Source organism: Lepus europaeus, chromosome 14, assembly GCF_033115175.1.
Source record: "Lepus europaeus isolate LE1 chromosome 14, mLepTim1.pri, whole genome shotgun sequence".
NCBI lineage: Eukaryota > Metazoa > Chordata > Mammalia > Lagomorpha > Leporidae > Lepus > Lepus europaeus.
In genome coordinates this window covers 16,041,837-16,067,852 of record NC_084840.1, presented here as the reverse complement: position 1 = coordinate 16,067,852, position 26,016 = coordinate 16,041,837, and the positions used below count along the sequence as shown (strand labels likewise).

The window sequence follows — 26,016 nt, the reverse complement described above, 5'->3', positions numbered from 1 at the left end:
TAAAAACTAGCAGGGGCTGGCTTTTGGCACAGCAGCTTAGGTCTGCAGTGTCAGCATCCCACATCACAGCGCTGGTTCAAGTCCCGGCGGCTCCACTCCTGATTCAGCTCCTTGCTCATGCACCCGGGAAAGCAGCCCAAGATGGCCCAAGGACTTGGCCCCCCACCACCCATGCAGTTCTTGGCTCCTGGCTTTGGTCTGCCCCAGCCCTGACTGCCAAGGCTATTCGGGGAGTGAACCAGAGGATGGAAGATCTTTCTCTGCCTCTCCCTCTCCTACTTACCTTTCAAATAAATAAATAAATCTGTAAAACAAACAAAACCTTATGAATTAAAAACCATGTAATTCTACAGAATACCTGATAAAGATTGGCATTTCATGGAAGGCAGTTCCCTGTTCTTATTCGCTAGATTGGTTTTCTTTTTGGCTCATGTTCTTCAGCCAGTGCCCTCATTCTCCACAGCATCTGTTCGCATAAATGGCAGCTTACAAAGCATAAGGGAACGTCAAAAATCTCATGGAAAGTTGTAATTCAATAGAAGCTTCTTTTGGTGCAAATAATTTTTGGAATTCACACATATAAGAAGTCTTCGAAAAGTTTATAGATAACACACATAAAAAAAAAAACACAAAAAAAACCAAAAACTAAGTATGCATTTCAAAGCTTTTTGCATCAAAACTAGCTGATCTTTCAGTTCCATTTCCCATGACTTCTGGAAGTGCCCTGTTTCTGTGAGTCGGACGGAGCACTAGGACAGAGGACGCCCTGGCTGGCATCCCGAGGAGGGGGCTGGTGTCAGTTTTTTGACCTGGAGCTGAGGCTAACGTGTTGGAAGCAACACCTCATTCCTTCGAGTACAAAATCCGAGGGATGGGGGCTGGCGCTGGGGCGTAGCGGGTAAAACTGCTGCCTGCCACGCCAGCATCCCATATGGGCACTGGTTCGAGACGTGGCGGCTCTACTTTCAGTCCAGCTCCCTGCTAATGCGCCTAGGAAAGCAGTGGAAGATGCATCCACATGGGAGACCTGGAAGAAGCTCCTGGCTCCTGGCTTTGGATCAGCTTAGCTCCGGCCACTGAGGTCATTTGAGGAGTGAACCAGCGGATGGAAGACCTCTCTCTCTCTCTGTGTGTAACTCTTCCAAGTAAATAAATAAATCTTTTAAAAAAAAAAAAAAAGGACTTCTGTTTTGACCTCTCTTGGGTCAAGCATAGCTGGCCTACTTAGAATATTTCCTTTTCTGCCAAGTTCTCAAAGGGCACAAATTATGTTATCTCATAGTTAGGCAGCAAACAAGATTTCAATACAATATCATGACTAGGAGAGATTGGGTCTCCAAGGCCTATGATCCCTCTCTCTCTCGCTCTTGCGCGCGCGCTCTCTCTCTCTCTCTCTCTCTCACACACACACACACTCTGACCTCTTCTGATGAGCTTAACTGATTCCTGCTCATAGGCACAGCCTGGTATAGGGGGAGAAATCACAGCACAAGAGAAGAATTTGTGCTGTTCATGTAAGTTTTCCTGGAGCCAGGGACAAGCTTTAGGGAAGGATGACTTAAAGAGAAAGACAGAGGCCTCTGGAACCTGCTGTCGCCGCAGATCAGCTCCGGCTCTGGTAGATGTTTCTACTCCAGCTACACACTCAGAAACCGAGTCCCACCCCAGGCCGCTCCTTCCAGCTCTGCTCCCGCTGCGGCTGGTGGCCTAGGCCAGGTGATGTCCCTCACCTCACTTCCTTCTCCAGAGTCTCACACCTGTGTTTCCTGCCTTGTCTCTACTCCGGTCAACTTCCCGCATTGCTACCAAAAATGCAAATCAGGCCCAGTTATCCACCTCCCCCCCTTTAAGAACCGTGCCCCCCTTCCTCGGTGCCTACAGAACGGCACCCTCTCCTGCTGGCCGCCGTATCCCCAGCGCCTGCTCAGGGCCTGCCCCACGGTCGTGCCCAGTTGAGTGAGGACTGTACCCACGCTGCCGTCCACGGCCAGGCTCCTGCCCCCCTCCCCAGCCACGTCTACTGCGTTCTCCTATGAGTGGCACCCCCAGATCCAACCCGTGCCCTCGTGCCTTCCAGTCTCTGTACTGGCTGTTCACGGGGCTTAGAAAGTTGCACCTGCTGAGGACTGCAGCCCGCCTTCTCTCAGCAAATCTCTCTGAAAACTGCTTCCTGACTCACCTGAGTACCACTAGGACCCCCTCCCAGCACAGCCCCTGGTCTCTGTCCGGGCCACAAACTCCTCATTTTCTCAAGAATCAAAGAGGCTCCAGGCTGGGCTGGGATCAGAACAGATCTGGATTCAAACTCAGGGGCTCCAAGTTCATGAGGGATTGTGACAGCAGGTACCTGGCTTAGGAGTTGGGCTGGGCTCTGCATGGTGGTCTTGCTATGATTTCATTCTCAGGTGGCCAGCGCTGTGGCTCAGCGGGTTAACACCCTGGCCTGAAGCGCCAGCATCCCATATGGGTGCCGGTTCTAGTCCTGCCTGCTCCTCTTCTGATCCAGCTCTCTGCTATCGCCTGGGAAAGCAGAGGAAGACGGCCCAAGTCCTTGGGCCCCTGTACCTGCGTGGGAGACCCGGAAGAAGCTCCTGACTCCTGGCTTTGGATCAGCACAGTTCCGGCCGTTGCGGCCAACTGGGGGAGTGAACCATCGGATGGAAGACCTCTCTCTTTCTCTCTGCTTCTCCTCTCTCTGTGTAACTCTTTCAAATAAATAAATAAATCTTTAAAAAAAATTATTTCATTCTCAGTCACAGGTAAGACAGGTGTTTGCGGGCTAGCCTGGGAACCTAAAGGTTGATGTATCCATATAATACAATAAAGTTGAAATTAAAAAAAAAAATTATCCATTGTTTCTGTGGGGAAACAAGTTTTCTACTCTCAAATGGGAAACGACCTGCTTCTTTAAAAATAAATTCTTGGCCCAAAGTTACTGACCTCTGACCTGACAGCCATGCTTTCCTTTTTCTTAAAGCAACAAATAGACCAGTTTTAATGGACGCTTAGGTTAGCCACTCTGATGGCCCACGCCCCTGAGATGTTCAACGTGCACATTAAACAAGACAGCACACGACCCACTGAGGGTCTGGTCAACCCACAGCCCCGGTGACCAGAAAGGTAACTTACGAGGTTCAAAGGTTGCACCCTTTGTGCACCCCTCCCCCCTCCCCGCACGACTGGCAGAGAACATGACAAATGTGGAACATGATGGAGGGACAATAGAAGTGATGACAACCGAAGGTGGCCCAGGGTTACTGTGCACACCTTCAAGTGTAATATAGTTCTTCCACTACTTTAAAATACCCCTGCAGTGAGATGACTAAAGATGCTGTAAGATTTTGCCCACAAACGTTACCACATTTTCCATTTAATTACTGATCAATGCACTGGCTGGGAAGACTCACATAACCAGCACAATCTGTGAGATGAGAGCAAGCAGGCCTGAGCCAGCCACCTCTGGGCTTTCTAAAATCACTCTTGGGTAAAAGACGCCGGATCACTCGGCCAGAACTCCGCTATGTGTTGTGGTTAATCCAGAAACCACACAGGATCCAGCCCCGGCCCTGGGAACCTTTGAATACGGCATCTCGCAGATTTTGTTGTCATTTCACATTTTCAGTAACATTTCTTTTTGCTCTGTGTATCGCACTTTCCAAAATATGAAAACGCTCTTTTTCGTTTAACTGTTGACTCCATGTGAAAAGCCAACGCTGGTTCTATTACTTCAAACTCTTCCTTTATTGGCAACAGGTGTGCTGCGCTGTCGGGAAGCATTTTCAAACCAAAGTACCAAGGCTGGAGAGGAGGTGCATCTGTGTCACCCTGCAGCTCGCGCGACTGTTTTTCTTTCTCAGAATATGAATTCACAACTATCCGAGAACTGAAGACTAAAGAAAAAACACATGCTGGTAAATCATTTCTGCATTTTTTTCATTCGCGGGAGACTGCCTCCCTCAGCTGTCTGCCAATAAGGAATAAAGGGAGTTGGCGAAAAGTTTATTTAACTTGGCTTTATTAAGCCAACAAAATACAGAAATCAAGTAAGGGACAGGCAGCAAAAGAATCTGTTCCTTTGAAGTCAATAAGAATCCATCTCCTTAATCCCTTTTTTATGCCATGCAGTGGTGATTTTTCTCAACTGCTCACTGAGAGCCTTGATTGAGCTAATACGTCTTGTTTAGTTATCCTTCCTCTCCGAGCCTTCCTACAGAAAAATCTTCCCCTTGACAACTGTCATCCTTGTACTCGCACAGCCGTGGACCTGGCTATAAACGCTTTCTAGTTAATCCTGATAGAGATTTGAAAACTCAGGCTTTTAATTACTCTCTGTATTTTGGAAGGGGAAAAACAGCAGCAGGTAGCAGGCACACAGACATGATCCACGCTACAGTGGCTCAAATTCTCCATCTTTCCTGGGCCATCTCCAGTCAGCCACCCACTGTTGCCTCTCTGTCAATCATGGACAAAAACCCAGAACTCCAACTGAATACCTTAGCTTCCACACCCCAACCTATCTGCTAATGGACTATGAATCATCTGGAAATACATACATACATACATATATATGCAAATATACCCATGTCTGAAGATCTCATAATTTGTAAGGAAGAGCATTATAATGGCAGGAAAAAAAAAACACAAAAAGCAAAACACATGCACTGACTTCAAGACACTCCAAGTCCAACCCCATGTAGTCGTCTTTGGTCGCGGACAGAATGAGGAAAGGATTTCTTACCTAAACTAAAGAGCACCAAGAATTTCAGACACACAAATTCTCGTTGATCAAACTGGAGAGAGCGAAGTTTCACCACCAACTCCTGGGCATGACTCATGAGGTTGTTGAGCGTGGCGCCTGCTTGCGCTGCTATTATGGAGTGGTCCACCTGCAACACAGAATCGCAGTTTTAATGATGGCAGAACCAGACACATAAGTTGCACTTGATGTTACTAAGCATTGTGGGTACAGCCACGCTGCTGCCAGATTTCCGGCAGAGGGGGCTCCCCAGGAAGCAGCTCGATACATTTGTTATTATCTAATGCACCAGTTATCCTGATAAAGAAAATCATTTTATAAGCTTGACAGGAAACAGATTTGACTACAGAAAATGTTTAAGTATGCAAGCATCATCATTTTTTTGCCATCAGGAAATTACATGATTGCTTAAGATAAATAGGAAGAATCTTTTTTTTTTTTTTTTGACAGGTAGAACTACAGACAGTGAGAGGGAGAGATGGAGAGAAAGGTCTTCCTTCTGTTAGTTCACTTCCCAAATGGCTGCTACAGCCAGCATGCTGCGCCTATCCGAAGCCAGGAGCCAGGTGCTTCCTCCTGGTCTCCCTTGAGGGTTGCAGGGGCCCAAGCACTTGGGCCATCTTCCACTGCCCTCCCGGGCCACAGCAGAGAGCTGGACTGGAAGAGGAGCAACCGGGACTAGAACCTGGCACCCATATGGGATGCCGACGCCGCAGGTGGAGGATTAACCAAGTGAGCCATGCCGCCAGCCCCAACAGGAAGAATCTTGAAAAAATTCATAGAAAATGCACCCTGTGAAAGAATTATGCATGGATTCCAATTTTTTTGCATCAAAATGACTTATTTCTAATTGAGCTTTTCCCATGAACTGGTAAAAATGCCCTCACATGTTCAAAACATGTAGTCCACAAGCAGCGAATTCAGAATAGCATTCCACGCGGACACGACGACACACCAGACAAGAAAAATAAAGGCAGAGACACGTCCCTAGCTGCTTCATGAAATCATATTTTAAAGTAACCACGGTCCAAGATTGCATGCTTGGGGCCAGCATCGTGGTGTGGCTGGTAGAGCCACCACTTGCAACATCAGCATCCCATTTGGGCACCGGTTCAAGTCCCGGCTGCTCCACTTCCAATTCAGCTCCCTGGAAAGGTGACAGAAGATAGCCAAGTCCTTGAACCCCTGAGCCCTTGTGGGAGACCTCAAAGAGACTCCTGGCTCCAGCCCAGCCCCGACCATTGCAACTATGTAGAGAGTGGACCAGTAAATGGAGCAGGATCTCTCTAGGTCTGCCTTTCAAGTAAATAAACGAATCTTTAAAAAAAAACTAAAAGACTACAAGCTTATGGAGGCAAGAGTCACCTCGGAGGTATTCTTTAGCGTGTTGCCTCTTAAAAAGCTATGCCGTAAAACTGCTCTTTTTCAAATAATTATGTCAAAGTAATAGATTTCTCTCTGAAGACAGCAGTGACTTTATTGGTAACAAGACTAAGGCTTCCTTTCCTTTTCATTAATAAAAGGAAGGGGGTGCACTGGTCCTACACGGGTCCGTTTCCAGTAGGAAGTTAAGATGTCGGGCGGCCGTCAGGGATAGCACCGGCGTTGCTGTGGCGACCACGGCGTAACGGGAAAGCCCAGTGGGTACCTGACGCTCTCATCCCTTTTTCCTGGAGAGCTCTCAGGCAACCAGATACTCTTTTAGGGGCATTTAATATTTGCAGCAGCAGCAAATTTGTCTGGGAGGCAAGTCCTCATCTGCCACTCACCCAGAGCAGACTGTATTAAATTTTTATATTTATTGACATTTCATTACCATAATTGACTGCACTTGCTTCTCCAAGAGACGGCACAGGGCTGCCTCCTACGCGAGAGAACTGGTCCCTCGAGTGGAATTTGCAATTAAAAACAAGGCAGAATAGATTTTTTTTATTGTGTAAATATGATGAGTTGAATTTTCAGCTTTAACTAGAGAATACTTGGGTGTACAGAAACCTTTTTCAAGAGTGAGAAAAATTATGAGTCAGTGGAAAGACGACCCCCAAAGGTGTCAATCAGCTTAGAGAGAGTCAACTATGCATGAAAAAGCCACCGGGCAAGTGCTGGTGCCAAGCTCTGTGCTGGCCCCTGCGCACTAAAGCTAACCCTGAGGTGTTCCGCAGCTCCTCTGGCCTCTGTTCCACAGCGCGTGCGAGAAATGGTTGGTGCTTGGGTCCTGGAACCCTGAGCTGGAAGAAGCCAGGGCCAGCTGTGGAGCTCTGCCGAGCACAGGGAGAGCACAGCCCAGCACACAAAGGGAGGGCCCTGCTAGTGTTTTGCCAGTTCTCACAGGGGAACTTGATGTCATGTGACAGGTCCCTGTCAAAAGACAGGTGCACCCAAAATCCTACATGGTGACCTGCATCGTGGTGCAGCGGGTTGGTGACGCCCTGCCTACAGTGCTGGCATCCTACATGAGAGCTGGTACAGAGTGTTGGCTGACTCACTTTTTATTTATTTATTTTGAAAGTCACAGTTACAGAGAGGGGGATCTTTCTATCTGCTGGCTCACTACCCAGATGGCCCCAACGGCCAGGGCTTGGTCACGCTGAAGCCTGGGTCTCCCATGTGGGTGTGGGGGTCCAGATACTTGGGCCATCTTCTGTTGCTTTTCCAGGCCATTAGCAGGGAGCTAGGTCAGAAGCGGAGCAGCCGGGACATGAACCAGCACCCATGTGGGATGCCTGCATTAGCAGGCAGTGGCTTTACCTGCTGTGCCACAGCTCAGGCCCCTGTTCTTCCGATCCAGCTCCCTGCTAATTGCCTGAGAAAACTACAGAAGACGGTCCAAGCACTTGGGCTCCTGTACCCACGTGGGAGACCAGGATGGAGTTCCAGGCTGCTGGCTTCAGCCTGGCCTTTGCAGTCACTTGCAGAGTGAACCAGCCCTTGAAAGACCTCTCCATCTTAATGGATCTCCCCCTGCCACCACTACTACACCCCACCACCACCCCTGTAGCTCTGCCTTTCAAATAAATAAATATTACATCTAATTACTTTCAGTCTATATGGATAAGGTATATATGAAACAAATCGATTTCACATTTAGAATTGAGTCCCACCCCCAATATATCTCATATGTACTTCTGGTACCCTGCATTTTGGATAAGAGAGATGCAACCTGTAATGTCAACTCAATGGAGACAAACAGACCAGCAGGAAGGCCTGGTGGGGCAGTGGTGGTGCAAGAGCCTGGACAAGACAAAGCTGGGCCAGAGAACAGCTCTGCCCGCGGGTGTGCTCGTCTTCAGCACGGCCGTTAAGCAGGGTGAGGGGAACGAGGCGCCTCCCACTCCTGCGACTCTCAAGAAACCATCAAGTTGGGACAATGCTTGAACCAGCTGAATGCACTGTGGCTATAGCTTGGTACACATAATTACCCCCTTTACAAACCATCAATATTGGAGAGGCAGAGGAGACAGCTCCTGTTCACTGCCTCCCGCCCAGAAGCCTGCAGCACTCAGGGGAGGGGAGTGGCAGGTTGAAACCAGGAGCCAAGAACTCCATCCAGGTCTCCAATGTGGGTGGCAGGGACCCAACTACTTGAGCCATCACCATTGCCTCCCATGGCTTGCATTAGCAGGAGGCTGGAGCCAGGAGTGGGATCCAGGCACTCCGACGTGGGATGCTGGAAGACCAAACGCCTGCCCCAAGAGTACATTTTAAGAGAGGCCTTAAATTAGGTAAGACCATATTCTAAGTAAAGCAAAAACATGCTATTCATTTTTTTATAAGATGGGATTAATGAAATTTTGATGTGTAAGTCATTGTCACAGGTCTCTAATTACAAGTTCAAATACTGGAAGTTCCACTTGAAGATATAGTACACTATGCCTGAAGGGACCTAAATTGTTTCCTAGGAGTGTATATTTAGTGAGACGGACCTCAGGAAATCAATTGGCATACCAACAACTTTATAGCTACACATTTATTTACATGCTAATTTGAAAGCTCAAACATGCTTATTAAATGGGGGCTCCGATAACATTTCTTTCAAGGATAATTTATCAAATTGCACAGCTCTGAAGGAGGACGTGTGATTTATTCCTGGGGCCGCACACAGGTCTGCAACTTCTATTTTATGACAAACATAATTATATTTTCATTGTTGAATGCAGGGCTGGTGCTCATTTCAGGAGCAGCTGGCCTTGTCTTTTATGTACTTAGTAAAATGAATTTATCACTCTCTTACGTGTAATCTTCGTGCCATTAAATTCGACGGAAATATTGAAGAAATATTCCATGCCAATGTCCCCTTTGGATAAATTTCACTCATCTTGAAGGTAGAAACAGTTTCAGCTAAATTGCTTTTAGTTCTAATTGCCAGAATTTTGATGACTTGTATATTGTAAGGTGCCTGTCATTTTAATACGATACACAATCATGGAAAATAATAAGTTGTCGGTAGACTTCTCCCTCAGGACGATGTTACAGTGGCTGTTAATTAGCCACAAAATGCAAATAGTAAAACCCAACCCCCCTGCAAAGTACTTGATTGTTATTTTATATACAGGTGTACATGTATATGCACGTGTGTGTGTGTGTTTTAAAAACACCTGACAGGAAAAACAGTTCTTGTCATAAATGTAAGATGCTAAAAACAGAACTGATTTGACAATGCCTAATGTCACTGATTATCTTTTCCATTTTGCTTAACAATGTTATTTAATGGATATTTACATAGATGCCTGATTAAAAGATAGTAACACATCCTTAGAACCCAATGGTTCACTTTAGATTTCAGGGACAGACTCGGCGTGCCAGGCGAATCCTCATCTCAATTCTAGATCGTGGTGTCCCGGAAAGCTCCCTCCAGGGCCACAGGGTTCAGCCACTCTGGCTCGGATGGAACGAACCAGGACGGGACTCGGGGCTTCTTCCCAAGCACTGCCAGGCGCTGGGCTTGAGAGCAGATTGGGGTCTTGGACCTAATGTTCCTCTCTCTCTCCAAGCGCCAAGTAGCACGACCTGGATATCCCCTCCCTCTGAAAAATTCAGTGTGGGCATTTCCTTCCTCTGCTCTGTCCCAGTCCCCTCCTCCTATCAGCGAACTGGGTTCAGTAGGAACAATCTAGAAGACGGGACACCCGGGGGCCTTGCATCCGTTGCATGTGAACGCACAAAACAGCTTTACGGTGGCACAGAGTTCCTCGGCTCTGGGCGTCCCTTGGTGTCTGGAATTTGCCCTGACACCGTGCACCGAGGCAATGGTCATCTCACTGTTCGCTAATCCTCATTCAGGATACCTGTTTCCATCCGTCCTAGCAGTAATCACCTTCGGGCATGTGAGAAAACTCGAGAGGCGAACCTGGCCACTGTCCGGGGAGTGCTTTGAGAGCACAGTCTCTCTCCCAGGCGACACTGGAACAGCTGCCGAGTGCGGTGGACGTTCTATGCAGCACGTGCTTGTGGCTGCTCCTCGGACGTTCAGCACCCGCGGTCACCTCAACGTGCAAAGGACAGAAAGCATCTTCCCTCCAGGGGGAGGAGGCTCCGTCGAGCTGTGCTGCCTGGCAACACCCAGCCATTCCATTCCGCTAGGCCGCCTCCTCCCAGCAGCCCTCCCACGCCTGTTCTCGGAGCCTGCTTCACACCCTTGATAAGATGTCCCACAGGAAGACGGCCATCCCTGTCTTAAAGTTCACTCTCCACACAAGTCCATGGCACTGGGTCAGCGTGTCTGAGAAGTAAACGATCTCATGAAGAAAAACAAGAGGAAAATCCCTTACTTGGGAGATTTTTTTTCCCCAAAAATTGGAAGATAACTCAACAAAGAAGGTTGGTTTACAGAGGTGCTATTGTGATTTTTTTTTCCTGATTTTTAGTTTTGTCCAAGTGTTGAAATAATTCTAGAACAGTAGGTAATAATCATATTAAAACTGCTTTTGGATAATTTAAATACGCAACCTGTTTATAATGCCATATTAAAAAAAACAACACCGAAAGACCAGAAGGAAAGGTACGCATGTAGCTCCTCAGGAGAGAAATGAATTTGTTTTGCTTGGAAGATCCACTGAGGCTGTCACACACCCGAAAGGCCAATTCACAGCCCGTGGGGAGGGTGAGCTTGTGGCACCCCAGAGTTACCCAACAAAGCAGCATGGCTCGGCTGGCGCCGTGGCTTAACAGGCTAATACTCTGCCTTGCGGCGCCGGCACACAGGGTTCTAGTCCTGGTTGGGGCGCCAGATTCTATCCTGGTTGCCCCTCTTCCAGGCCAGCTCTTTGCTGTGGCCCAGGAGTGCAGTGGAGGATGGCCCAAGTCCTTGGGCCCTGCACCCGCATGGGAGACCAGGAGAAGCACCTGGCTCCTGGCTTCAGATCAGCGCGATGCGCCGGCCGCAGCGGCCATTGGAGGGTGAACCAACGGCAAAAAGGAAGACCTTTCTCTCTGTCTCTCACTATCCACTCTGCCTGTCAAAAAAAAAAAGCAGCATGGCTCACGGTCAAGAACACGCGCTCAGGCCCCGGCCAGCCCAGGCTGAACGTCGGCTCTGCCGCTGGGCAGGTGTTGTTCTGAGCACCAATCAACCCCTTCCTCTCTCAGGCCCCCGACTGCACAAGATGGTAATGATGGCGCTTCCTTCATGGAGGTGCTGGCTCCAGAAACCCCAGCCTGTGTCGGCAGGCTCCTGACGACTTCTGACTTGCATGCCATCACTTCACACAACTGTTTCCCGTAAAGCCTGTGTCTCGGCTGGCGCTCGCCACCATTCCCCAAGGGGCAGGTGGCGCTGAAGCTACAGAGAGATGCTCGAGATGTCACAGACAGGTTTGGGAAGGGGACATGGTCACAGGCTGTTCTCAGAGATGCATGTGTGTGTTACACACACACACACACACACACACGTCCCATGTCTACACCACAGAGCGAGCCGTCTGCAACAATGAAAATATAGCCGATCTACAGCCCAACTATTATTAAACTGTGAACAAGACAAAGCAAGCAATTCTCAATTTTTTGATTTCTTCGTTACTTCCATATATTATCCTCTTTTCTCTGGAATATGGGTTTATGCTTTCACTTAAACATATTCCTTCTCTTCTGTATCATTGTTTTACCATTTTCCTACAATTAGTCTATACCAAATAATTTGCTACTGTTATTTTTGCAGTTTTAATAAAAATCTACTTTCTGTGGCTAGCATTGTGGCATAGCAGGTTAAGCCGCCACCTGCAGTGCCAGCATCCCATATGGGTGCCGGTTTGAATCCTGGCTGCTCCACTTCCCATCCAGCTCTCTGCTATGGCATGAGAAAGTAGGGAAGATGGCCCAAGTCCTTGGGCCCCTGAACCCATGTGGGAGGCCCAAAGAGGTTCCTGGCTCCTGGCTTCGGATCCGCGTAGCTCCGGCCAGTTGGGGAGTGAACCAGCGGATGGAAGACCTCTCTCTCTGCCTCTTCTCTGTGTAGCTCTGACTTTCAAATAAATAAATAAAATCTTTAAAAAAAAGAAAATCTGAAATTGTCTTGGATGATTAAAAAAAAATCTATTCTCCCCATGCTTGCAAACAAGGAAGTATTTACCACTGTCAAGAAAATTATACTTAAAATGTTCACTGGGGGCCAGCGCCATGGCGCAGGTTAATCCTCTGCCTGCAGCGCCGGCATCCCATATGGCCGCCAGTTCTAGTCCTGGCTGTTCTTCTTCCCATCCAGCTCTCTGCTACAGTAGTCTGGGAAAGCAGTAGAAGATGGCTCAAGTCACTGGGCCCTGTACCCACATGGGAGGTCAGAGGAAGCTCCTGGCTCCTGGCTTCAGATCGGCGCAGCTCTGGCCCTTGCGGCCATTTGGGGAGTGAACCAGCGGATGGAAGACCTTTCTCTCTGTCTCTACCTCTCATTGTCTGTAACTCTTAACTCTCAAATAAATAAATAAAATCTCAAAAAAAAAAAAAAAAGTTCACTCATCTCCCTGGGCCACAGGGTAGGAAGTGATTGACAACAGCAAAAGGATGATTTATCGTCGGAAAACCATTTTTGGTATCCAAGTCCCATGAGGGTTGGAAGGTGTTAAAAGGGTATGGATCAGATGTGGGAATGTGGGAGGGATGATCACTCTGGGTCCTGAGTCCTAGTTGGCTTGTTTGAGATAATTGCTTATCTCAAAACTAATTAGTGAGTTCGGTTAGCAATCAGTACAAGCTAATATTTATGTTGTACATACATCAGAGCAGGTGGTGGCGGGTCGTTAGGAACGTTCCTGTGTGTGACTCTACATTCCGATCCCTGTCCCGCCCTGCTAGAGAGAGGTCACGTGCTTCAGAAAAGTCGCCTTTGTAGCACTTTAGTTTCCATCCTTTGAAGGCGCAGGAAGCCGGGAGGAATGCTGAACATGCTTTGTGTAGCCTATTCCACAAAAGAAAATGAAAGGTCCCTTCCCTAACTGCCATTACTGAGGCTATTTGATTGTATTGCTATGTTTACATAATGATGCGGACATATTATAATGGTAGGCTATTCACTTGGAATGGATGGGAAACACACACACACACACACGCAGGGGCTTTGGCTGTCACGCCCGTGGTGGGGGACTGGGAGTTGGTGGGGGGTGGGTGCAGCTGCATGAAGCTAGGGTGTAGGAAGTGTCGGGAAGTCTCTCTCTAGCAGGGAGTCCCTCACTCAGCTCCGATGGCAAAGCACAAGTACAACGCAGCAATAATTGACACGAAAGACCATGATGCCATTTACGCCTTGACTGTTCTAGGTTTCGAACATCAGAGGAAAGAGAACGCAGGACCTCTACTTTTTAAATGGTAATTATCTTACCCAGGGGCAGCACTTGAGGCAAAGTGAGACAGGGAGTATTTCCAAAGGGCAGGAATGACAGTGTTTGGAGAAAGAACACACAAACCCCTCATTCCTTAAACTCGGAAGCAAATGAAATCAAATTAATTTGTGGGCAGAGTCTTGTACTTCTAACGCAATGCCTCGCAGGGTGGAGGCAAGGTTAGGTGGGAGATACACACAGTGATTAGACTCTGCGAATGGGTACATTTCCTTCAAAGACTTGAGTCACAGGATGAAAATGCTAAACAAAAATCTGAAAGCACAGGAAGCCAAAGCCACTGAGATTTTCTTTGCTTGTCGAGAAAGCTTCTCTCCCAAGAGGTGCAGAAAGTAGGGACCAGAGAGTGGTGAAATGGTCGAATTGATCCAATTTGCAGGAACTCTGAAATGCTGCCTGCCTTAATTTGGTTGGCGAAATGTGATTTATTAATGATACAGCAAATGATGTGCGGGCAGCCTTTCCTCTTTCAGATATGCAGTGCCGTGGTTTCACAGCACATAAACATTTATGGCTGGAAGTAAAAGATCACGGTGCCCGAGGACCGAAGCCACAGCTGCTGAGCAGCACAGAGGTGCCCTGAAGAGGGACGCCCGACGCACCCACGGAGCACACCTGCTCCCTGCATTTAGGGTAGCCACCCCCAGATGTGGCATTGACGCTGAGATAAGAGAGAGACTTGCCCGGATCCCGTAAAATCCGAATCAGGAGCATGAAGGAGGCTCTCCTTCTCTCGCTCCCGCACCTCGGTAGCCACAAGGCTGTCTCTGCTGCCTGGAGTCTTCGCACACCCATCACCTTCTCATTAAGGACAATCCCAGCATTCCCTTCTCATACTGCAGCCCACAGGACCACGCGGCCATGCACATCCATGGAGGTGAGCCATCTCCCCTTCGAGCACTGACTCCTTTTCTCCAATAACACCTTGCCCTCTACCGTACAGTTTTATGTCACAGGATTATGTCTACTCCCAGTTTCTCCCTGATACTACATTAAGTCCCATGAAGGCAGGAGTCCTAGAATAGGGACAAGCACATAGCGGGATGCTCACTAAATGCTCGCTCACTCAACAAGCATCTACTGAGAAATGAACAGGGCCTAGGAGTACTTTTTTCTCTTCTTTTCAATCACTGGATCTTAGAAACAGAAACTCCTATAGCTCTTCACTTGTTTAACTTTATGCCAACTATTGCAATTGTATTTGCTACCTCACTGCATCTCTTCCACCAATATCATAAAGACTAGGGATGCTACAACTTATTTGGTCTTCCAGTAGCAGACAAACCAGCGCGGTAGGTAAGGCAGAAGCTCAAGGGGAAAAAAAAAACCTGGGTACTGGTCACCGATCGTGATCTAGGACCTGTTCTGGCCCCTAGAGATGGAACCTTCCAGCCTCACTGGCTGGAAGCAGCATGAGGCTGTAATTGTTTGCTTTTATGGGTTTACCCGTAATCATTTAAGCAGGGACAGAGCGCGCTGAGACATCCTTGCTAAATTATTCGCAGCCAGTCAGTGCCTTTCAAAGCACAAGAGTGCTTCTGATCTGGTTAAATCCCTGCCACTCTGAACACGCTGAATAAAAAGACACTTCTTCGCCATCGCCACACTCACTTGTTGCCCAGTAACCAGGTAGATGGATCCTTCCTTCCCATGTACCACCTGCCGGTAAATGTGGTCCAGGATTAGGAGCTCACTCCAACAGTTCTGAAGCAGCTTCATTTGGTCGTCAACCTGCGAAAACAGAAGAAAGGAAACTGACATTGCTGTTCCTGATCCTTGGTTTCTGTGTCCTTTTCTACACAGGAGAATTAAATCCAAGAGGGGAAGTTGATACCAACAGAGCAAAGGCGCCGTGTTCACCAGTTCCATCACTCCTGACAACCATCCTCATCTGGACAGATGCTTTTCAGGCCCCAGAGAAATACTTAAGCAAAATATTTATCACCAAGAGCCAGGAGGAAAAGGGACTCCATTGGGTCAGTCTGTGCAGCACTAACAGAGCGGCTGGAGTCTGGTTGGGGGAGGCACGGGCTCCTAGACCTGGACTTCTTTGGAATGACTACAAACAGCAAATGCTTCTGCATGTAAAACTTAATACAGGGGGCCTGAAAGAGTACGGGTGAGTGGATTCAGCAGCTGCCAAACTGAGAGGATTCATTTATGTAAAGTAAGACCAGCATGACAGCCCAGGCGACTCTGAGACCGAGACACACTGGTATTTTTGTCATCAGTGTCAACTAAGTCCAAACAGCTACCACACTCGGAAGGAACCCACCGCCAGGCACGATCTCGTTGCTAACCTGCAGCTGCCTCAAGGACTTGGACAGTTTGCCCCCCAAACTCTCAACTTCAGTTTCCTAACCTGAACAAACAGGCCAAGAACAGGATCTCTCTCTTAGAATTGCTGTGGAAACTGGATGGAAAAGTGCAGACCCTACAGGGCTTGACATCTATGTCCATCTTGGCCTCCAGGGAACTGTGTTCTGCAATGATGAAAACAGATGGATCGTGTGTTCGGTTCACACATCCATGCTCTAAAGACGAAGAGAACACTGATCCATTTCTACGGCTCCTTGGAACAGTCTACTTTTCCTCTTGTAATGAAACCAGCCAAAAAAAAATTGTGTGCCCAAATGCGATGGCCCTGTTTGTATACTCACTATGTATTTTTAAAAATAACACCTGAAACTCTGCAAAACATTGGCTCAGGCAAAAGACTTCTTGGAAAAGACCCCAGAAGCACAGGCAATAACATACACAACTGATAAGGAATTCATATACAGGATCTATAAAGAGCTAAAAGAACCCTACAACAACAAAACAATCCAATTAGAAAAAAAATGGGCAAAGGACTTGAACAGGCATTTTTCAAGAGGAAATTCAAATGGCCAACAGACACATGAAAAAATCCTCAGGATCACTAGCCATCAGGGAAATGCAAATCAGAACCACAATGAGGTCTCACCTCACTCCAATTAGAATGACTCTCATACAGAAACCAAAAAACAATAAATGCTGGTGAGGATGTGGAGAAAAAGGTACCCTAACACATTGTTCATGGGAATGTAAGCTAGTAGAACCATATGGGAGACAGTATGGAGATGCCTCAGAAATATGAAAATAGATCTACCATATGACCCAGCCATCCCACTCTTGGAAATTTATCCAAATGAAATGCAATCAGCGTAACAAAGAGCTATCTGTACTCCTATGTTTACTGCAGCTCAATTCACAATAGCTACGATATGGAATCAACTCAGATGTCCATCAATTGATGAATGGATAAAGAAATTGTGGTGTCTATACACATGGAATACTATTCAGCTGTTAAAAAAAATAAAATCCTGTCCTTTGCAATAAAATGGATGCAACTGCAAAACATTATACTTAATGAAATAAACAAATCCCCCAAAGACAAATACCATATTTTCCCTGAACTGTGGTAACTAAGAGTACAAAAAAATGTAATGTATGAGTGAAATGGACATTTTGAAAATTGAATATTGTTTACAGTCCTTGTCTCTACTGTTGAAGAACATTTTTTTTCCTTCTTATTTGTTAAATTTTTTACTTAGTGGAGGGTTAAGCTTATGATTATAAAATAAACTCAAAGTTTGTCATTGTAAAAATTAAAAGAAAGAATAAGGAGGGGGTGGGTGGGAGCAGGGGCAGGGGAGAAGGTCGGGTGGTAAATACCACTACGCTCCTAAATCTGTCATAGGAAATACATGAACTGTGTTCACCTTATATAAATAAAAAAAAAAACACCTGACATTTCTGTGTTGTATGATATTTTGAGGAGTTTTTCTGCATTATTTTAGCTGTGACTCACAGAGCATGCCTCTGAGGTTGGCAGAACTGGTACCATTAAATTCAACTTTCAGATGAGAATATGGGGTTCTAAGAGAGGGTCAGGCACGTGCCCAAAGAATTCTTCCTCTCTCTTAAACCTAGACTATCTCCAAGTCCCATCAAGAAGTCCTGGCCGGCGCCGCGGCTCAATAGGCTAATCCTCCGCTGTGGCGCTGGCACCCCAGATTCTAGTCCCGGTTGGGGCACCGAATTCTGTCCCGGTCACCCCTCTTCCAGTCCAGCTCTCTGCTGTGGCCTGGGAGGGCAGTGGAGGATGGCTCAAGTGCTTGGGCCCTGCACCCCATGGGAGACCAGGAGAAGCACCTGGCTCCTGGCTTTGGATCAGCGTGGTGTGCAGGCCACAGCGCAGTGGCCATTGGTGGGGTGAACCAACGGAAAAAGAAGACCTGTCTCTCTCTCTCTCACTGTCCACTCTGTACTGTCAAAAAAAAAAAAAAAAAAAAAAAAAAAAAGAAGAAGTCCTAGAATTTTCTAAGCAACATTAATTCGCTCTAACAAATTCATCTCCGTCAGATTCACTGGGACCCTGGATAGCGGCCAGCGGTACAACAGTGGTTCTGGGACCACGCGGCGGCCTTCACTCCTGTGAGGCCAGCATGCAGGCATCAGGGTCGGAGAGTCCTGAACAGGGTACAACTGACGACTCTGAGGCTCAACTTCAAGGCCAAGTCGCTTAACCCTGAAGCCTTGTTTTCTCACCTACAAAATGTGAGGTTTTGTTGCGAGGATATAAGAGTGGACGGGAACGCCACTGGCAAAGTGAAAAGCAAGTGAAGAAATGAAACACAGAAGGCTCCCACCCGGAGGACAGAAGGAAAGGGACCTGCAGCCAGACGGCAGGATAAGGAAAGGCATCCTAACTCATCAGAAATAACCAATCCAGTTAGCTGCTTCTGACCAAAACAATGCCATCCACAGGGTACACAGCTATTTTGGGATGGCCTATTTTTGGGGGGTGCAGACGCCAAGCCCTGGGATATGAAGGGATTTCAAAAAGTTCATGGAAAAAAAATGGAATTCAGTGATAACTTCTGGGGCTGGTATTGTGGTGCAGGTTAAGCTACTGTTTGCAATGCTGGTATCCCATATCAGGGTGCTGGCTCCAGTCTGGCTGCTCCACTTCTGATTCAGCTCCCTGCTAAACCTCCTGGGAAAGCAGCAGAAGATGGTCCAAGAGCCTGGGGCCCTGCTACCCATGTGCAGGATGGAGTTCTGGGCTCTTGGCTTCAACTTGCCCCAAGTACCAGCCATTGTGACCATCTGGGGAGTGAGCCAGGGGATGGAAGATCTGTCTCCTTCTCTGTCTTTCAAATAAACAAATCTTTATTGTTTAAAAAAGATTTATTTATTTGAAAGACAGAGTTACGGAGCCGGTGCTGTGACGTAGAGGGTTAAAGCCCTGGCCTGAAGCACCGGCATCCCATATGGGTGCCAGTTCTAGTCCCAGCTGCTGCTCTTCCGATCCAGCTCTCTGTTATGGCCTGAGAAAGCAGTAGAAGATGACCCAAGTCCTTGGGCCCCTGCACCCACATGGGAGACCTGGAAGAAGTTCCTGGCTCCCGGCTTCGGATCAGCGCAGCTCCAGCCGTTGAGGCCAACTGGTGAGTGAACCAGCGGATGGAAGACTCCTCTCTCTGTCTCTACCTCTCTCTGTAACTCTTTAAAATAAATAAATAAATCTTTAAAAAAAAAGAAAGAAAAAGAAAGAGAGAGGAAGGAAAGAAGGAAAGAAGGAAGGAAGGAAGGAAGGAAGGAGGGAGGGGGGAGGGAGGGAAGGAGGGAGGGAGGGAGGGAGGAAGGAAGGAAGTTAGTTACTTAGTTAGTGGGGGGTGGGAGTCAGCAGGAGATCTTCCCCCCATTGCTTGACTCACCGTGGCTGCCACACCGAAGCCAGGAGCTTCACCCAGGTCTCCCACGTGGGTGGCAGAGGCCCAAGCACTTGGGCTATCTGCTGCTGCTTCCCCAGGCGCATTATCAGGGAACAGCCGGGATCAGAACCAGCGCCCATACGGGAAGCCAGCACTGCAGGCGGCAGCTTAGGCTTAGCCCGCTGCACCAGAATGCCAGCCCTGCACGATTGTTTCGTTATACACACTTTGCATCAACTTCCCCAGGAATCCTCACGTTCGGCCAGGAAGGTGCAGGCGGGCTTGCCTCTGTGAAAATCACGGCTGTGGGGAGGACCGTTCACCCAGACGCCCCCTGTGGTTCAGCGGGCGGCGCGAGCTCACGCCTCTGCAGACAGCGATGCAGGTGCTGAGTGCGGGCACCAGACATTCCCTGTACAGCTGGCCGGGAACGGCGGCCTGACCCCGCGACAGGCGTGTCATTGCACCCTGTGCGGATTCCTGGAATCGTCTCTTTCAGGTGCAGGGGCGATTTCACAACCAGTGCACCTTGCCCTCCACACGTATTATACGCTCATGCACTATCAGCTCCTCACGGCAGACTTATCAGTCTATGGTGGCAATTCAGATCTGTGCTGCGTGTGTTCCCGTGAGCTGAGGCTTAGTGATTTGGACTCTTTTCGGCGAAGCCCAAAACGGTACCTTTCAATTATCATCGCCAGAAACAATTGTCATATGTTTAATATTGCATAGAACTTCCACACTGTAGGGAGAGGGGGCAGCAAAGCGGGGGAAGGTACAGAGTTTTCAAAGTTCATTTATGGACCCCCAAAGGAGATTTGTGCTTAAGAACCTATTTAGACAGCAAGGAAAACTGTGATTCCCATTGTGCAGGCAGAAAAATGAATGAGCCAAGATGATTTGTTGGGGCCGGCGCTGTGGCATAGCTGCATTGCTGTGCCACAGCACACTACCTACAGTGCCGGCATCCCATACGGACGCTGGTTCGAGTCCCGGCTGCTCCACTTCCTATCCAGCTCTCTGCTGTGGCCTGGGAAAGCAGTGGAGGATGGCCCAGTCCTTGGGCTTTTGCACCCATGTGCACCCTGCTTCCCCTCCAGCTTCCAGCTAACGCACAGCCTGGCAGGCAGCAGGCGACGGGTCAAGTCCTTGGGACCCTGGCACTCACACGGGAGGCCCAGAATCAGTTCCGGGTCCCAGGCGTCAGCATTTAGTGGACATCTGAGGAGTAAACCAGAGAATAGGAGGGCTCTCTCCCTCCCTTTCTAAGGAAATACATAAATACTGACTGCTTTGTCCTTTACAAGAAAAAAAAAAGGAAGAAGTGGCAAGACTAAGTGAAATGTGTCCATTTCCCAAAATCAGTAGTTCCAATGTCAATTGTGTCCCAGGGTCCCCATCACCTCCCTGTCCTCAGGACACAGCAAGTGCCCAGCTGCCCATGACCCCTGAGCGACGGCAGGGCAGAACCTGACACTGCGGGCAGCGATATGCCGTCCACAGGGCCTGGCAGGCAAGACGCTCTCAACTACGATCTGTACACGACAGCGAACACACCTGCAGCTCACAGGTGCCCGGCCGGCCTGCCCTACAGCCGGCCCGCCCCGCAGCCGGCCCTAGGGAAGCACTTCTTGACCGACTGTGACTTTAACACCCGTCCTGAGCCACTGCTTCCTTCTTTTAATGCTCTCCCAGGAGATTTTCCACACCAACATTCCATCTCATCGTTTCCCATAATTGATTATGTGATATGTTACGCAGTCTTGGAATTGGTGCGTGCACAGCTCCTGCACTGCTGTGGCAATGGAACAAGATTCCATGCCGGGGCAGATGGGACACATGCACGGTGCCCGGTCTCTACACACAGCGGTACGGGCACCGAGAAGGTATTTTTTTTTTTCTCCCAAAAACAGGACTACAAGGCACGGAAACAGAAAAATAACCTACTACTTTTGAGTCATTCTAGATATTCATGCTGTCAACACATAATTTAGGGTGTCATCTGGGCACCCCAGGAGAGGGAGCACTGGTGTGTTGCAAGTTCCATTACTGTCAAAACCATTCAGAGGTAGTTAACAGCCCCACTTGAACTATTCCTGCGCTATCAGCTGTCATAAAAGGAAAGTCTTATCTCTGAACTTGGTTACTCATCAGAGAAACTATTTATACCGATATTACCGATGAGAGTGTAAAGGAACAAGTGTCACATTGTTGCTAAGCACACCTTCCCATAAGCCCAGAATGTTAATCATTAGAAACATGTGCTTTCTCATAGGAGCAATGAGTCTGACAACCAGAAGAAGAAAAATGGGTTGGTCTCTCTCTCAGCCCACATCTACTTATCAGCGCTTTTCCTGGCCACCTCCCCTGTACCTTAAACAGCCCAGCAGCTGATCTGTTCCTTGTCTTTCCCTCCCGCAGAGGTTTGGAAAACCGACATCACACTTCACTGGGGTTCAACCTTTAACAGACACGTGTAGGGGGAAACAGTCTAGGAGAATGGGCCCGTGGTTTATGGTGGACGGAATCACATCTTATTTCTGACTGTTACTTCGGCCTTGTGTTCCAAACCTGGTGGCATGCAGGTGACCAAGGCAGACTTGCCTTGAAGAGCTTCACCCCCCATCCCCAGTGACAGGAGGCCCAAGTGTGACCCAACTAAGCATAATCCCTCATGCACGAGGAGCGGGGACCCTGCCTGCTCCTGGAGAGTCTGCCCAGGATCAGAGGCGGAGTTCATAACCCTTAACCTCGTAGAATCTCTCAATGACTTCCCCACCACATACACACCCCATTCAAAGAAAAAAATTTCCCAGTGGTTCCTGTAAAAAAATAGCTCTTGAAATCAAGTATAATTTAAAGAAAGAAACCAAGCCAAAATGATTTGGGGATTCTTCAGATTCTCTGTTCGCCCCGCCTCCCCTCTGGCAAAAAGAAACAAAACATCCCCTGGAGTTGGTCTCCATTTCTTTGGTGACAATGACATTGACACAGATACACTGGGAAGCAGGGAGGGACAAACCAAAGCCACCAACAAATCCAAACCGACTCAACACATCTCAGGAGGGCCTGCTCTGGGCGAGACGCACACACAGCTGCCACAAGTTCTTCACTGCTTTTATTAAGGACCCTGAGGATCACCTGCAAGCTCTAGGATAAACTGCTACAAAGTCCAAGAAAAAATGATTTCACATTAACACTGATTAAACGGGCACACACAATACCCGACAAGAGCGGTGACCGCCAGCAGAACTCCCCAGCCGTGGCGCTACCCAGCGGATTCACAACCAGCAGTTCTCGCCCACTCCGTGGTAACTGGAAGTGATCCCAGCGTGCTAACTGGGCTGCTGTTCCGTGATAAAGAACTATCTGTCAACACTCTGCCAGGAACCGAGCTATTCTGGCCGCCTGCTCGTTCCTCCGGTGCAGTTACAAAGGCTCTTTCTCCCCCGGGACCTGAACTCCGGCTCCGAGGAGGAAGCAGGAGACAGGAGGCAGAGGGGTTTAGCAACAGGAGACCTGCGTCTTCTTTTCCACTTCCCCCAGCCCCCTCTGGGGGTCTTCACTCACTCCACCTCCCAGGTAGGTCATGACCAAGAGTCCGTCAGAATCTTGGACCCAGAGACGCCACATGCTTCTTCCGCTTGCTCTGATCCATCACACACACGGTTGCAAGAGTTACCTATGGTGATCACGCTATTCCTTTGCACACGAACCTCCACGTGCCTGCTGATCCCCCAGCCTAGGGGGGCCTGGGGTGGCCAGAAGCCGGGGAGTGCACGCTCTGCTTACACTTGTGGACCGTGAAATGAGACTCTCAGATCAGCTTTCCCCTAAGCGTCCTTTCCCACATGGATTCTCTCTCATCCGTCCTCGCTCTGTGGTACCCTGCTCATGAGTTACGCTACCACTGTAAGGAAACATTTAAATGACATTCTACATGCAAAAAGTCATTTAATCTTCACAATAACTCAATGAAATAGGACTTATTGGATCCCCACTTTAACAAAACCGATGCATTAAAGTAATCCGCCCACTGTTACACAGCTAATGAGCTAGCAGAACCAGAATTTGCAAAGTTCATGACCCCAGCTAGTAGGCACACTGTATTGGAACACTAGAACATCCATCGATTTCCCAAGAGACCATTCTGGAAGCTGCCTCCTCCAGGAAGTTCTCCCTGGTCCACTCCAGCCCATGCTGATCACTCAAGCGGCCTTGTAATCTTGGTAACAGGTTAACCTACATCACTGATTTGAGTTGCAAAAGTCTCAGAGGCGGGACTGCAAACCCGCGTATAGTCATCTGTCTCTCGGAGGCGCGACTGCTGGAAACATCCATGGGGAACGGCACCGAGAGCCGGAAGCCCAGCTGATGGCCTTCAGCTCTGCGGAGGCGGGGCCTCCTTGGTCCTGCCCCCTCTTCACCTATCAGAGGGAAAGTGAAAGAACAGGGCACAGCTGGGAAGTAGACAAGACAGCTGTCAGCTGGGGAGCAGACACAAGCCAGGCTCTGCGGCTTCCACAGCCCCACCGAGACCACTCAATATGAGCAGTCGGAGGTCCTAGACCTCAGAAACCCCCAGGGGACCCTCTGTGCAGGGCACAATGGGAAGCGCTTATCAAGACACCTGTTCAGAAGTCAGGACAGAGTGGGCGGGCTTGTGTTGTGCGAGAGATCTTCCTCCCAAAATCACTGCCTTGCTTTCAAAGCCCCAGGGTTCCCCAAGTAAATTTCCCTCACAGCATTTAGTGCACAGTGCATCTCACTTCCCAGGGACACGGAAGGAACATCGCCTCCATAAAGATGCGCTGAAGCTTTGCTTATTTTAGATAAATGTGAGGGAACCACGCAAGTGCGAGGCATCGTTTGGGGTTGAGAGATGGCATGACACAGGTTAATCACGACTCAAACACATCACCAGTCTATCCCCTAATTAAGCACTGCCATCCAGCAGGATTACAGCGACACTTTCTGATTCTGTCAAAACAACAATGAATTCTGGCCAGCTTTCACTCCTTCTCTTAACCACATTTCTAACAGCATCTTGCTGAAACATCAACTAATTACAAGCTAAGAGTCAGCTCTTCCTAGGTGGTGTGGTCAAACAGGAGTCTTCATTCAGCAGTTTCCTGCCTCGTCAGTTTCCATACAGACACATAGCATGCGCACAAGCTGACCCAGGCGAACATCGAAAGGGAACCTGAGGATTTTTTGCACGTGGCTTATGGAATCAATCACACCCATTGCTTCAGGGTTAAACGTCTACATGTGCAAAGAAACAGGAAGGGGGGGGTGGGTGTCCTGCTCCTCACAGAAGGCTGGCTGTGGCCATACTTCTCCAAAGAGGCGTGGCGACGTCAGTGAGTTTGGCGGGTGAGTCTTCGTGAGGCTGCAGTCTTTTGCAGAACCGAGAACGTAGGAATCGGCCAGCCCCAGATTTTCGGAGACTGGCATTAAAAAGCTGGTTTGCTTAAGGGCATGGTTCACTGAGGGGTCATTTATCTTGTCCAATTCCAGACATACCCCAATCAGCAATAAAGCAAACAACATTTATTAGTGCTGGATGCTAGAGACTCGAATGAATGGAAGACCTAGTTCTGACCCTCTAGGATGTAATAAATGAACAAACAAGAGGTCACCGTGCAAAATAAAAAACTGTGCACAAATAGTGCATACAAAGTATTATACTTGGAAGAATAATTAGAAAAGACACATAACACACACACACATGTGCATGGGTACTTCAAAAACTTGACAGAAGGGAATTAAAAGACAATATGCACTTTCCACAAGTACTAGATATATATACTCTGGTGGTGATATGTTTCTGAGTTGCGATTAAACTGTGTCATGCTATCTCTCAACCTCTCATGTTTATTAAACACATATATAAAATATATATATAATGCCTTATCCGTAAGAAGATTTGGAAGTAGTTTCTATGTGCATGTAATAAAAGGTGAATAGGGCCTAGCGCTGTGGCGCGGTGGGTTAAAGCCCCAGCCTGCAACATCAGCATCCCAATACAGGTGCTAGTTCAAGTCCCAGCTGCTCCACTTCTGATCCGCCTCCCTGCTAAAGTGCAGGGAAAGTGGAGGAAGATGGCCTGAGTGTGTGGGCCCCTGCCGCCCATGTGAGAGCCCCGGACTGAACTCCTAGCTCCTGACTTTGGACTGGATCAGCCCTGGCTGTCACAGGTATTTAGGGAGTGAACCAATGGAGGGGAGCACTCTGTATCTACATCTCAAACAAATAAAAATAAAAATAAAAAAAAAAAAGCATTTGGGACGATGGTGGTCATTTTCATAGTCACGTAATAGAACTGTTTGTAATTCTCATTTTCCAGATCTCTCCTACAAGCAGCAAAGCCACCAGCCACAATGCCATCTGGCCATCCATGACTGTAAGACAAGTGAAGGAGGGTCTGGGCTGGCTTACACCTGGGAAATGGGCACACAAGCAGGCTCTTTGGGAAAACCGGGCGGAGAAGCGCAGGTCATCAGGGCCCGCTCTGTGACTCCCAAAGGTCACTTCACCACAACCTCTTCCTTTCTAGACCGCATTTGGATGCCTGGGAAAAGGTTATCAGAGGTTAGAACGTCCTTGGGTCCTTTTTGGCTGGCTTTGTCAACCAGGCAGTTGGCCAAAGAAAGGAGGAAAGAACCCAAGTGGCCTAAATATTATTCACCAA

At 48.3% G+C, this 26,016-nt stretch overlaps 1 protein-coding gene across 4 annotated transcripts in view; it reads right to left on the bottom strand.

Moving 5' to 3' along the window:
- NR5A2 (nuclear receptor subfamily 5 group A member 2) overlaps window positions 1-26,016 on the bottom strand; it is a 132,291-nt gene that overhangs the window by 41,229 nt on the left and 65,046 nt on the right. For all 4 annotated transcript variants that reach the window (XM_062211554.1, XM_062211556.1, XM_062211557.1 and 1 more), the window contains 2 exons: window positions 15,193-15,312; window positions 4,739-4,886 (listed from right to left, as the gene is read on the bottom strand). In XM_062211554.1, coding sequence (XP_062067538.1) covers window positions 4,739-4,886; window positions 15,193-15,312 — 268 coding nt within the window. The remainder of the gene's footprint in view (window positions 1-4,738; window positions 4,887-15,192; window positions 15,313-26,016) is intronic.